At 45.0% G+C, this 12,203-nt stretch overlaps 2 protein-coding genes across 2 annotated transcripts in view; both read left to right on the top strand.

Annotated features, from left to right (window-relative positions):
• The window catches only part of NAA25 (N-alpha-acetyltransferase 25, NatB auxiliary subunit), a 28,389-nt gene extending 22,196 nt beyond the window's left edge, over positions 1–6,193 (top strand). Inside the window, exons 19-24 of the mRNA XM_061374724.1 lie at positions 117–240; positions 597–662; positions 1,176–1,273; positions 1,431–1,541; positions 1,933–2,079; positions 4,395–6,193. Of these exons, the coding sequence (XP_061230708.1) occupies positions 117–240; positions 597–662; positions 1,176–1,273; positions 1,431–1,541; positions 1,933–2,079; positions 4,395–4,517 (669 nt within the window). The 3' untranslated portion in view covers positions 4,518–6,193. The remainder of the gene's footprint in view (positions 1–116; positions 241–596; positions 663–1,175; positions 1,274–1,430; positions 1,542–1,932; positions 2,080–4,394) is intronic.
• Positions 6,194–8,157: 1,964 nt separating this feature from the next.
• On the top strand, positions 8,158–12,154 carry ERP29 (endoplasmic reticulum protein 29). Its single transcript, XM_061374738.1, has 3 exons — positions 8,158–8,346; positions 10,144–10,282; positions 11,389–12,154. Exons 1-3 carry the CDS (start codon positions 8,227–8,229, stop codon positions 11,889–11,891), a joined length of 762 nt encoding a protein of 253 aa, XP_061230722.1. The 5' UTR covers positions 8,158–8,226; the 3' UTR covers positions 11,892–12,154.
• The last annotated feature ends 49 nt before the right edge of the window (positions 12,155–12,203 follow it).

The raw sequence follows: 12,203 nt of genomic DNA, 5'->3' as shown, positions 1-12,203 counted from the left end.
TGACCTTGAGTTTGTAGTGTATGAATCTGCCTGAGAGATGTGCCAGAGACAAAACACTGTGTTCTGGATAAGGAAAAGCTGCAACACCTTTATCTTTTTCTTTGCTTCTTGCCTAGTATCCTGTCCTTGGCCCTCCTCCTACCCGAATGGCTGGCTTCTTCAGCAATGGCAGCTGTCAGTGCCAGACTAGCTTGTTTTATCTTGTTAGTGATATTTATGAACTAGATACCAATGGCTTAGGTAAGTGTTTGAGGGGCAGGGGCTGAACCAGATTGTCATGATGTGTGGTGGGAGGGAGCGAGCGAGACATGTCTCTGTTTAGTTAGAACACTGCCAGGCACTGGATGATGTGGACCCAGACTGTTAATTTTTTGATTGACACTAAGTTGCCTGGGAGATGGTGCCTTGATTTAATGTTTATGCAAGTCTTTATTTTTGTACAGTACATACATGTTGGTGTAATACTGGATCCTCTTTGAAAGCAGTTTCATTTGCTTTTGACTGCTAACACTGAACTATATTTAAATGCCTCTTGGTTTTTTGGAAGCAGAAAATAGAGACTTGTAGTTTATAACCTTTTCTTTTTCTTTTCCCAGAAGATTCAGCAGAAATCCAGGAGAGGATAGGGAATAGCTTCAAGTCTTTAGTAGAACGACTGACAGGTAAATGGTAACTCGAGAATAACCACTGACAGCTAAGGTAGTGCTTCATGGTGCTCTGAGGATGTGCTGCTGAGTGTGCTGCAGTTATGTGATGGAGTGTGTGTGTTGATGCAGCTGCAGACCCTTGTGAATGATACTTGAAAACAAGGCTGAGAATCTCCTTGGCTTGACTGGTCACCAAGCTGTTGCATGCCACAGAATATGTCCTATCATTTCGCTTACCCTGCAGCCTTCGCTTACCCTGCAGCCTAGGCTTAACAGCTGATGTCCCCCTGGTACTTGGTCCAGGTGTGCTAATAAATGGTGTGGAGATACTGTTTGTAATGAAATATAATTCAGAGAAAACTTGAGAGCTGGACCTTCCTGAGAGGCTTTGGCCAAATTTATCATTAACTGCTTAGTGGTCAGTTCTCTAACAGCTTTGCATACTACGCTGAGATACTTTTTGTGCAGAAAATGCACTCAAGTTGATCTGTGTGTTCTTAATATTGCTTTTCTTTTTTTCTTTTTCAGACTTATTCAATAAATGTAAAGGTGATTTGATTGAAGTCAGAGATGGCACCTTGAAAACTCACCCAAGCCTGTTAGAAAACCTGGTCTTCTTTGTTGAGGTATTTTTTTTCTTTGGAGTACTTTTGGACTAAAACACTGAAATTTCTTTGATCTCAGTCACTTATGAAAGCAGAGGGTTTTGTTGCATGTCCTACCAGTAGGAACATTAAAACAAGGTTGTAAATGCAGCATGTAACTTTTGTACCTTTCTTCCAGACGATCTCCATCACCCTGTGGGTATCGAGTTACTGTGACAGTGTCCTCCGGCCTTTTAAATCCAACCTGCAGAAAAAGAAGAAGAAAAAAAAAGAAAGCAGTTTAGCCACGGTAGAGACCATCTTCCTTTTTGTTTTCCCCCACCTCAATCCAATGGCATAGCTATACTGAAAGAAAAATCAGGACAGATAACATGTTAATAAAGTGTTTTCCATAAACTTTGCCTTGTGGAGGCTGCTGAGAGAAATTACTCATTCTGTAACTCCTTTTCTCTTTTAAATGGTGATGTACCACGTCTCTGATGTCAGAGATGCTTTTTAATAGGAAGCAGAGTTTAGAGCATCAGAGGCCTTCCTCCCTTGAATGCAGTATAGTAAACTTGTCTGGGTTATAGCTTAGCACTGGGGGAAGGAGTAGAATGATACAGTTGTCATATAGAATCATCATTGGAATGGGCATTAATATGTGTTTATGAACTAAAGATGTGTATTTGTTTTTATAGCCACCTGTATTTACACATTTCCTGGATTACGTTACTGAGCTACAGACGTTAACTTCCAATGTAATAGATCACATCAAAGGGCTTGAAATCATTCTGACTGCACTGAAACTTGAAGAGCTGTCCCTCAAAGACACTCTGCTTTTACAGGTAAGAGCTTGTGGTATTGTTTGTGTGTGACTGATAATGACCTGTATGTACACACTTATGGGGTGGCTTTGTTGAAAGCTGCTTTTCACAAAAATTATTTACTGGAAGGAAGAAAAGAGAGGAAAAATAATAAAAAACCTGTTATGATTGAATTAATTGCTCTTAACCAGAGGGTAGGGACAGACTGCTGGAAAGCTGAGATTCAGAGTGCTGAGTTAGGGTTTGTTTTCATGGTGACACAGTGACTTTGTCCCATCTGATCAGCTCCAGCTCACTGCACAGAATGATCTCAGAAAACAAGATCTAAACACAGGGATTATAAAATCCTTTAATTTTGTGGGGTATATTAGTGAAGAAAAACTTAAAACTTTAACATTATTTTGTTCTCTGGGATATGAGTTGTTCTGTTATCTGTGTTTTAGCAGAATGGATGCAAATAACATATTTCAGGAAGCATTTGAGATTCACCTACTGCTGATTAGTCACTTCCTGGAAACAATTTCTTGATCTTTATGGAAAAACAAGTGGCAGCTCCTCCCCTGCCCTTAGCTATATAGGGAAAACCAAAGGCAGGAGTGATAGGTGCTACATACGACAAACCTCATGCTGCATTTAGACATGTGAAACACGGGCTTAATGAGCAAGCTTGGGAGTTTTTAAGCCATGGCTGTCAGATAACTTGCCTATTGCAAATTTTAACTCTTAATGATACTTTCTAACAGTTTGATGTTTACTAGGCATGTATTTGCTTAAAACAGTGGTTGACATACTAAAAATACCTTTGAAATAGTGAGAGTCCAGCTAAAAAGCCTCAAAGTGATGGAAAGCATAGAATTGGGGTTTCATTGATGGTGCTCTGGAAGGGTGGGTGGAGGTACAAGGTGCAACGTAGCACAGTGGTGGAATAGGCATCATCTGATACATGGAGGAGTGAGGAGTCATTGTTCCTTCTCAAAGCAGGATTGCAGATTCCAGGTGAAATGTTTGAGAGGGGAATTGTGTCCTTGCCAGTGTTGGTTTGTGGGGTGGGAGAACACAAAACCAGGTCTCCAGGATATTTATCTCAAATGGGAAATCCAGCCTGCAGGGCACTGGTGTTTGGGTTTGTCTAGAAGGGAGGTCTGGAGGCTTTGATTTGGGAAGGATTTAAATGCTGCACCCATCTGTTTCAGAGCTGCACATCTGCCCACAGAACCTGCGTTAGCCAGCTGGTATCTTTTTCACTTGAATTGGCCTGTTTATTTCACAGCACAGGATTTAAAATGGCCCTTATTGCTGTATGAAGCTGATGTAGAAGTATCTCATATATATATATATATATATATATATAAAAGAAACTGCAAAAACACATATATATAAAAGAAACACACATACATAAAAGAAACTGCAAAAACTGGTAGAAAGCAAAGAAATTCCTTACTGTATTTAATGCAAATATGAATAAAAGCTATGTGGTATGTTTTCTTAATACCATCAAAGAATCTTCACTTTAAAGTCAAGATTCACTTTAAAGATAACACACTTTAATCATGTATCTCTAATTTCCCTGGTTCCTCACTGACTCAGCAAATTCCTCTTCTTCCCTTTTATTGGCATCACATTACTGCATGAGGCAGATGTGGAAGAAATGACTTAGCACGTGGATTTGAGCAGAAGCATCTGGGAGAGTCTGCAGCTTCTCCTGTGTTTGCACAGAACATTTGTCCTGGTGTTTGACATTGTGACAGTAAATCCTGATGAACACAATGTCTGTAGCTGTGCTCAGATTTGAAGCTGGGTTTGCAGCTCTGTGTCTAGAGCTAAAAGATGCTTTTGAAGTTCTCTTATTCAGGTATTAGGATTAAATTGTGGTGATGCTGGTGATGGGCCAGTTGAACCCTGCCACTGGTGTTAGGTTTTCTGACATGGGATTGGTTTACTTGGGTGGTGCCTCCCAGGCGTTATCTGTGTCTGCAGAAGGCATCCTGGTATCAGGTCACCCCTTGATGGAACAGCACTTATGGCTGTTACATGCTTTGGCATCAGGGTTTGTTCTCTCCGTATGTGTCAGCCACAAATATTTTGCACAAGGATGTTTTCAGCAGTTAGGACGAAATGTTAATGTGTTACCAACCCTGTCTGGGCAGCACCAGTATCTGCAGGAGTTATTACTGCTGAGCTGGTGCTGCTTATTCTGTGCTGACGACATTCCCTTCGTAAACTTACACTGTGGGCTTCATGAATTTCTTACTAGCGCTTGAGATGGTGGGGGAAAGGTAAAGGGAGGATTTAAGCAGTTGCCGTAGGGTGAATGACTTCTCTTTTGCATTTTGCAGGAAGAAAAAAAGTTTACAAAGACTGTGCAAGGGAAGGTGCAGAGCAGTTACCATCACTCAGTTCAGGAAATTGGAGAGCTGCTGAAAAAGAGACTCGATACCATTAAAAAACTAAAGATTTGAGAACTGCATCCTTGACAGACTCCACAGGGGAGTGACACCAGAGTCCCAGACAGAAGCAACATCCAATATACCATCACTTTAATCCAGAACTTCCTCATAATGCATGAAGGACTTCAAATCATAAACCAATTTTTTTTAGGTATTACAGATGTATTGAGGTGATTTAAATTATTGTACATAAATGAGAAGCAGGGACCCTTATCGGGGTTTGACCACTTTTTATACATGTTCATAAGCATATTGCAACAGGAGAAAATTCACTTTCTTCCCTTCCAATCTCTAGAAATAACTGGAGATGGTCTTTAGAAGCAGCAATAGAAATCCAGTGTAAAGCATATATCTCAAATGAGTTGTATTTTCATCACCATACAGTGTTTATAATTTTTGTATGGTCTTTGCCTTAGAAATGCAGAAGTTGTAGATGCATTCGCTGCCTCCAGTGAAGTGAGCCTGTTTTGGAGCTGTTGTGTCCTCAAACCAGTGGGTCCTACTGAATGAATTCAGTGTGGTGGTCCCACAGGGAGGTGAGGCTGTGCTGGAGGAACACTCTCAGTGTACAGCCAGCCAGCAAGGGTGGGAGTGAGCCGGGTCTGGTGGCAGGCAGGTTCCTCTAAGGAGAGAGCTGCTGGAGGGGAGAGGTGGCAGTGGTGGTGTGTACATGGGTTGTTTCCTTGTTTGGAGTAACTGCAGACCTGCTGAGGAGCAAACCTGGCTGCTAAGCTTGAGAGAGAGAGATGTGAATTGGTGTTTAAGCAACCAGGAGAAAACCAGAGACCTTGTATATAATGGCTGCAGTGAAGTCTGACGCTGTGGCCTGGTTCCATGTTGGTTCAATGTCAAGGCAATCATCATGACTTTTACAAAGTGTATTTAGATTACTGAAACTTTAAGACGTCAATATTTTAATAGCAACTGAATTGGGTTTAAGTTGGCAGAGGTAACTTTTGCTTCCGCTGTGGTATGAGGCTGAGAATACTTTCTGTAACTGTTTGCTTGCTTTTTGCAGTTGATCTTTGATGATTTGAGTGCTTGCTCATTAGGTGTTCTGTTAGAAAGTGCAGTCGCATCATCTGCTCCCACTGCATCTGCATTTCTGCAAGGGTTTTTCTTCATTTTAAAGGAGTAACGCAGCCTAAATTGTAGGCAAAAAGGAAATTATGTGAACCTGCAATACAGGGGCAGGTCGGACTTTCCAGATTCCTCATTTCTGTTTTAAAGCAGCTAGTATCTGAGGTCTATATTTAAAGTTTTAAGAGCTGACAATCCTGCCTTTGTCATCTCTCTCTGTTTTATTAGTGATGTTAGAATGTTGAGGAGAGTATTTTTTTAAATAAATCCCCTGTATAAAAAAAAAAGGAAAAAAAAAATACTAATTTGGCAGAGCTGCTCTTGCTGGGTTTAGTTTTGCTTTTCCCCATCCTGAAAGGGAAAGAAGAATGTCTGCAGGTTGTCACAATTGTAGTGGATGTCTGGATGGTTTAACTGCAATGTCTGGTAAGTGCTCTGGGCCGGAGGAATACCAAAATGTGTTAAGTCTGTTTTATAGTAATACTTTTCCTTGGGGAGAAGGAAAAAAGAAAAAAAGAACCAAGTGATCTCTTACATGTTGTATAGAAATACCTTTTCTGAAGAAAGAAGAGTACACTTCTTAAATTAAAGCAAGATTGATGACTGAAGTTGATGCTTTCAAATGTGTAGGGTAAGTGAAAACAGTCCCGTTCCTGAGCTGATGCAGTTCAGAGAGAAGCACTGAGCCAGAAATCCATCCCTCCCCGCCCTCTCCCATGGCAGTGCTTCAAATACCAGCATTGAATGCAAAGTAGATGCAGCACCCTCATCCAGAGGCCTGGGTCATGCTAGAGTTTCTTTCTAGTGCTGCTACAACAGGTTGAACTCAACCAGTTGTATCAAGCAATGATGAAAGTAAGTCAAATGTAAGGTTAATATAACCAGGCTTTTAAAACCCTGCCACGTGCCTCAAAGCAGAACTTGCTTTTAAAAAAGAGTTTCTGCATCAGCTCCCTTAAAAGCAGAATTGAAACTGCTGGAGGGGGGGATATGTGTCATCTGAAGCAGAGGCTAAGTGGAGATGTATCCATGGCTGGCTCTTGCTTCCTGTGGCACAGATTAGCCAGCCCTGTGCCAGCTCAGGGGCAGTACTTGCTGTCACAGTGTTGGCTGCTGCCCTGTTCCCTGTTCCAGACACTGGCAAACAATCAGCTTGTCAAACAAATACAGGTTTTTGATTACGTGGTGTTTTATAAACCCAGATGCCATCTCTTTACAAGCTGTAGTTTCTCCATAGGAGGAAATGGTGTACAATAATGACTCCATACTGACTGACTGGGGCTTGGTTGAGGGAGACTTTCTCTCCCCCTATGTATTGTGTACAGTTAAATATATTATATATTTCTTACAGAAGAGCATTTCCCCTCCAGAATATGTCCCACAGGGACAGGATAAGAAATTGAAGCTGTAACCCATTGCTGCTGCTCCCCCTTTTCCACTCTTGGGACTTGTTTTTGTGTGTTTCTGGTTTTATTCTTTGGTGGGGGAAGTGATAAATTGAAACCATACCTAGAAGAAGCTACCAAGACTACTGTTTACAGACTGAAAAATACTGCTTTTATACTACTGGGATCATGAGCCACGATCCTTTTACTGATTTCCTCAACTGCTTAAAACCGGTGTGTGATGTAGATAAAGGTCAGAAGTCTGCTCTGCTTTGTCTACACACAGGACAAACCCTACAATGCCTGTTTGTGTTGCCCATCATTTTTGTACTTTTTAACTGTTCAAAAATTGCATTTATATTTTGCAATCATTGATAACGTGACTTTAACTGCTAGTAACCTTAGAGGGGTTTTTTTTGTTGTTATTGTTGTATCTGCAGCCTTACCTGACCTTTCTCTTCCTGAATTATTCATTGTTAATTTATGAGTGTAGGAGATACGTTTGCCTCAGCCTTCTACGGACTTAAGTGACACAACTGCAACTGATCTGCTTTAAACTGGATGGGTTTATAATTTATATAAAAGTCAGTTTCGTTACAAACCAGTATTGCTGCCTCTTCCATTTTCCTGTCTGCATGGTCTGGAAGTTACTGACGTGCTCGCTTGTGTTGTGTAGCTTTGTGCTGAAGCTAGATAATCCCGGGCTGGGCAAGCAAAAAATCAAGTTGCCTACAGCGAGGGAGGAGACAAAGGGGAAATATGCCCGTTACTTTTCACCTGCGGACTGGCTGTAGAATGATGTTTGCAGAGGCTGGAGCTCCGGCGTGTCTTTTGACAGGGGATCATGTTGATGTGCTTTTCGGGTTTTGTGCAGTGCTTGCTTGCACTTCAGCCTAGCTTTGAGTTGTAAGGAAGGTAAGGGGGGCGGTGCAAGAGAAATCTCTACTAGAACAATAAAACGGGCTTGAGAGGGCTGTGGCCATGCCATGCAGCGGCTGCCCTGCTGCTGTGAATCAATACCGACACCAGCGCTGCTCTCTCCGTGTCTGGCCCCAAGCGCTGCAGGCTCCTGCAGAGCCAGCTCCTCCCTTCTGCCCCCGCTCCTGCCTCCATCGGCTCCTGTTTTGCAGCTGGAAGCCGCTCGATACCCGCGTACCCGGTTGCCCCGGTCGGCCGCGGGGCGGGGCAAGCCCCCGGCGGCGCCGGGCTCAGCGCGGTCACGTGTCCCAGCAGCCTCGCTCTCTCCGCGCTCCGCCATGGCTGCGGCGGCCGCTGCCGGCTCCCTGCTCCTCTGCCTGCTCGGCCTGGTGCTGCCCGGCGGCAGCGCGCTGCACACCAAGGGCTCCGTGCCTCTCGACACCATCACCTTCTACAAGGTACGGGCCCGCCCGGCGGGGGTCTGCCGGAGCGCTGGGGATGGGAGGGGGAGGACGGGTAGGAGGCCGGCACCGGAGCGCAGAGGCCATGTGCACCCCTGGCTCAAAGCAACAGGCGGGCAGCCCCGGCGGTCGGGAGCGGGCCGGGGTGCGGAGTGGGCCGCGGGGCCGCGCCCCCCCCCCCCATTGCTGCCGCTACCGGCGCAGGGCCCGCGGAATGGCCGGGGCGGCGGGCGCGCCGCGCCACAGCCAATAGGAGAGCGGTAGCCGCGGCGGGCAACCAATCAGTGCGGTCCAAGTGGAGCTGGGCAGCGCTGCGGCCCGGGGCGAGCGGAACCGGCCCGGCCGGCGGCCCCTGCGGCTCCGCGGCCCAGCGCCGGTGCGGGCCCTCGCTCCCTGGCCTGCGAGCTGACAGCCGGCGCCCGCTGGTCCTGCTCTGGTGGAGCCGGGGCAGGACCGTGCCCGGGCCGTGAGCACTCATTGCCTGGGCCGGTTTTACTTCTGTTCATGAAACAAAGCAACAGGCTGGTGCCACACTGAGTCTCGCAGGTTTTTGTGCACTGAATCACTTTGAAATGAAGGGGTCTTGCCGGAGCACGGCGGGATTTTGATAACGGTGTCGCAGTCCCAGCATGAGGCAGACACCTGAGACCAGAAATCCTGGTGTGGTGGCGTTGCAGCATGTGCTGCACCGGGAGAGATGAAGAGGCCGCATGCGGCCAGCCCGGCTGCTCGGGCATGGGCAAGTGTTTGTCACACACAAGTGAGTCTAGAGGCTGGAGCGCTCTGCTCTGGAGACAGGCTGAGAATGACAAGGGGAAATGGCTTTAATCTGACAGAGGGGAGATTGAGATTAGACATCAGGAAGAAGTTGATCCCTGTGCAGGAAGATGAGCTTTAAGGTCCCTTCCAACCCAACCCATTCTATGATACAATTCATGAACCTTTAGGAGCTTTTCTGCAACAATTTGAAGTGATTGGCAGAACACTGCAAGAGGGACCTGCAGAGAGCAGCAGAAATACCGAAGTGTGGTACCTGCCACATTCATCCCTTACCAGGATGGCAAATACAGTGAGCAGCAGGCCCAGGACTGAAGGATCCTGTTTGCTGTTGCAATGAGCTGCTCTGCCTATGCCTGAGCAATGCTCGTAGCACACTTCGTAGGTGGGGACAGTGTTGCAATCAGACCCTGTTCGTTAGACAACAGATTTTGTAAGGCAGGACAAAAACATCCCAAAGCAGGCAACAGATTCCGTTTCTGAGCTCATTTGAAAGGACATAATCTGGGCAGAGCAAAATTCAAAAACAACAGGACGAGTGAAGAGGGATCAATTAAAAGAGGAATTCTCTGTTGATGGAACCAGAGCAGCACCAGCAGTACCTCCACACCCTCCCTGTGCCCCCCAAGAGCTGTAGCTCTCATGCTGGGACACCTCAGAATGCCTTTGCGTTCAGCCTCTCTCCTCTTAATGTCCCCCTGGAAACTGTTGAGCTGACTTCCCTTCAAGATGCTAATCAGCTTTGCAGTAAGGAAATCATGTGTAATTAAAAGCCTTATCAGATCCCCCAAACCTACCACGCACCATCTATGTCATCTGGTGTAGGAGCACATAGAGCCGAAGCTCAGTCTTTCCTCCACACTGCAGTGAGTCAGTTTTGAAAAGCCATAATTAGCAAATTTCCATTCTCCCTCTGCAGTTCCTCATTGCACAGGAGGACAAGTGACAGCAGCTTTAGATGTCTTGTGGATTGCTAAAACCCAAAATGCTAAAGTTTTGTGCTTTGCTTTTCTTTAGGTAATCCCAAAGCATAAGTTTGTCCTTGTGAAGTTCGACACTCAATATCCTTATGGCGAGAAACAGGATGAGTTTAAAAAGCTGGCAGAGAGCTCAGGCTCCAGTGGGGATCTTCTGGTGGCTGAAGTGGGAATATCAGGTGAGGAACTCTGGGCTGATTAGCACAGTGTGGGCTGGTGTGGGGGAAAGAACACTGTGATTTCTGGTGGAAAGAGGCTCCGAGGTAATTCTGACAGTGTGAAACAAGAGAGGCCTGGTCCCTGCTCTGGCTGGTGGCTGAGCTCTGCCTCCTGCCACCAGTGTGGGTGTGCTGCTGATCTCCTTCCAGCTGCTTAATGGAGCAAGTCAGCCCACGCTGCTAAACTGGATGCCCTCCTCCTCATGCCAGCACTTCCTGCCTTTATGTTTTTCTGTCTTTGCTGAGAGAAACCTTTCTGTCTATTTCCAGGAAAGAGACTTCGCAAGAATCATGCTTTAGCCACAAGTCTGGTCAAGCAAAGCATATGTAATCTGGTTAATTCATCCCTCTATTGCTGGTGAAGCAAAGAAAGTCCTTAGTGCACTGTGGCTAGTGTAACTTCAGTTCTTGCAGTTGGCTTTAAGAGAAAAGGAGTGAGGATTGGATCACTCCCCTTTCTCACTCTTGCTTTGTAGGGAGAATGATGTATTTAAGCTCATAGGAGCTGTCAGACTGAAGGTTTCACCCACACCCACTGACATTTCTCAACACACATGTATTTACCTAAGTAACATAGTTGAAATCTATTAAGTTATGTTTTCTGTCCTCAAAAATAAATGTAATTTATGTAAGATAAGCAAACATCTTGTAACTTGGCATGCTGTCAAAACTAAAATGTGTAAGTGTATGCTCTCTGCACACAGATCAGGAAAAAAGTCCATTTAACTGTAAAATCAAATAATACGAATGGATAGAGCAACACAAGTTAAAAAAATGGCTCTTAATTCCTATTAGAAGGATGGTGTTTGTACACGGAGGTCCTGCCAGTGTCTTATGCTGTCAAAGTCACAGCAAAGCACCATTAGAATCTTGTATTTGGAAAACCTATCGATGGTTTGCCTTGCAGAAGTGATTTTGTTTCAGTGTGTGGCATTTCTTAGCAAAAAGGTCATTAGGACATGTTGAACCTGGAGATAAATATTTATCTGTGTACAAGAGAATCCTGGTTTCACTTTTCCTTTTGATTAACCCACTCTTCTTTTCCGTGTTTTGTTTTCCCGTGACAGATTATGGTGACAAACTGAACACTGAGCTGGGAGAAAAGTACAAGCTAGATAAGGAGAAGTTCCCTATTTTTCACTTGTTCCAGGATGGTGACTTTGACAATCCCTTACCTTACAGTGGCCAAATCAAGGCCGGGGCTATTCAGCGCTGGCTGAAGAGTAATGGCATCTACCTGGGGATGCCAGGCTGCCTGAAGGAGTACGACATGCTGGCCAGCAAGTTTGTGAGCACCACTGAGAAGTCAGAGCGGCAGTCCCTCCTCAAAAAGGGGCAGGAGAGCTTAGAAAAGGCAAAAGAGAGCGAGAAGAAGTCAGCTGAGCAATACTTGAAAATCATGAGCAAGATACTGGAGCAGGGAGAGGAGTTTGCTGCTAATGAAGTGGTCCGAATCACCAAACTGATCGAGAAGAACAAAATGAGTGATGGGAAAAAGGAGGAGCTGCAGAAAAGCCTCAATATCCTCGCTTCTTTCCTGAAGAAGAATAATGAAAAAGATGAGCTCTGATATGCTGGAGAACTTTCTACAAGCTGTGAAACAATGTCCTAACCAGTTCTCCTTATGCAAGCAAACTTCCCGCTGACTTCAAGAGAGCAGCAGATTCCCCTCTGGTATTCTCAGTTTAGAAGATCAAGAGGATGATGTTCCTTAAAACCACAGTATTCTAAATGTTGGGAAAATCACCTTAAAGCAAGACGCCAGTATTGTGTAATACTACTCAATAACAGTGTTAAAGCAGACAACAAAAAAAAGCACTAGATTGGCCTGAAGCACATTCCTGGTGGTTTTTACAACTGTTCCCTGGCAAATTAATGACAA

This window comes from Neopsephotus bourkii, unplaced genomic scaffold, assembly GCF_033783945.1.
Source record: "Neopsephotus bourkii isolate Nb327-2 ecotype Australia unplaced genomic scaffold, CSIRO-AGI_Nbou_v1 NB_1652, whole genome shotgun sequence".
NCBI lineage: Eukaryota > Metazoa > Chordata > Aves > Psittaciformes > Psittacidae > Neopsephotus > Neopsephotus bourkii.
Note: the sequence above shows the minus strand (reverse complement) of the source record. Positions and strands in the feature narration are given on the sequence as shown.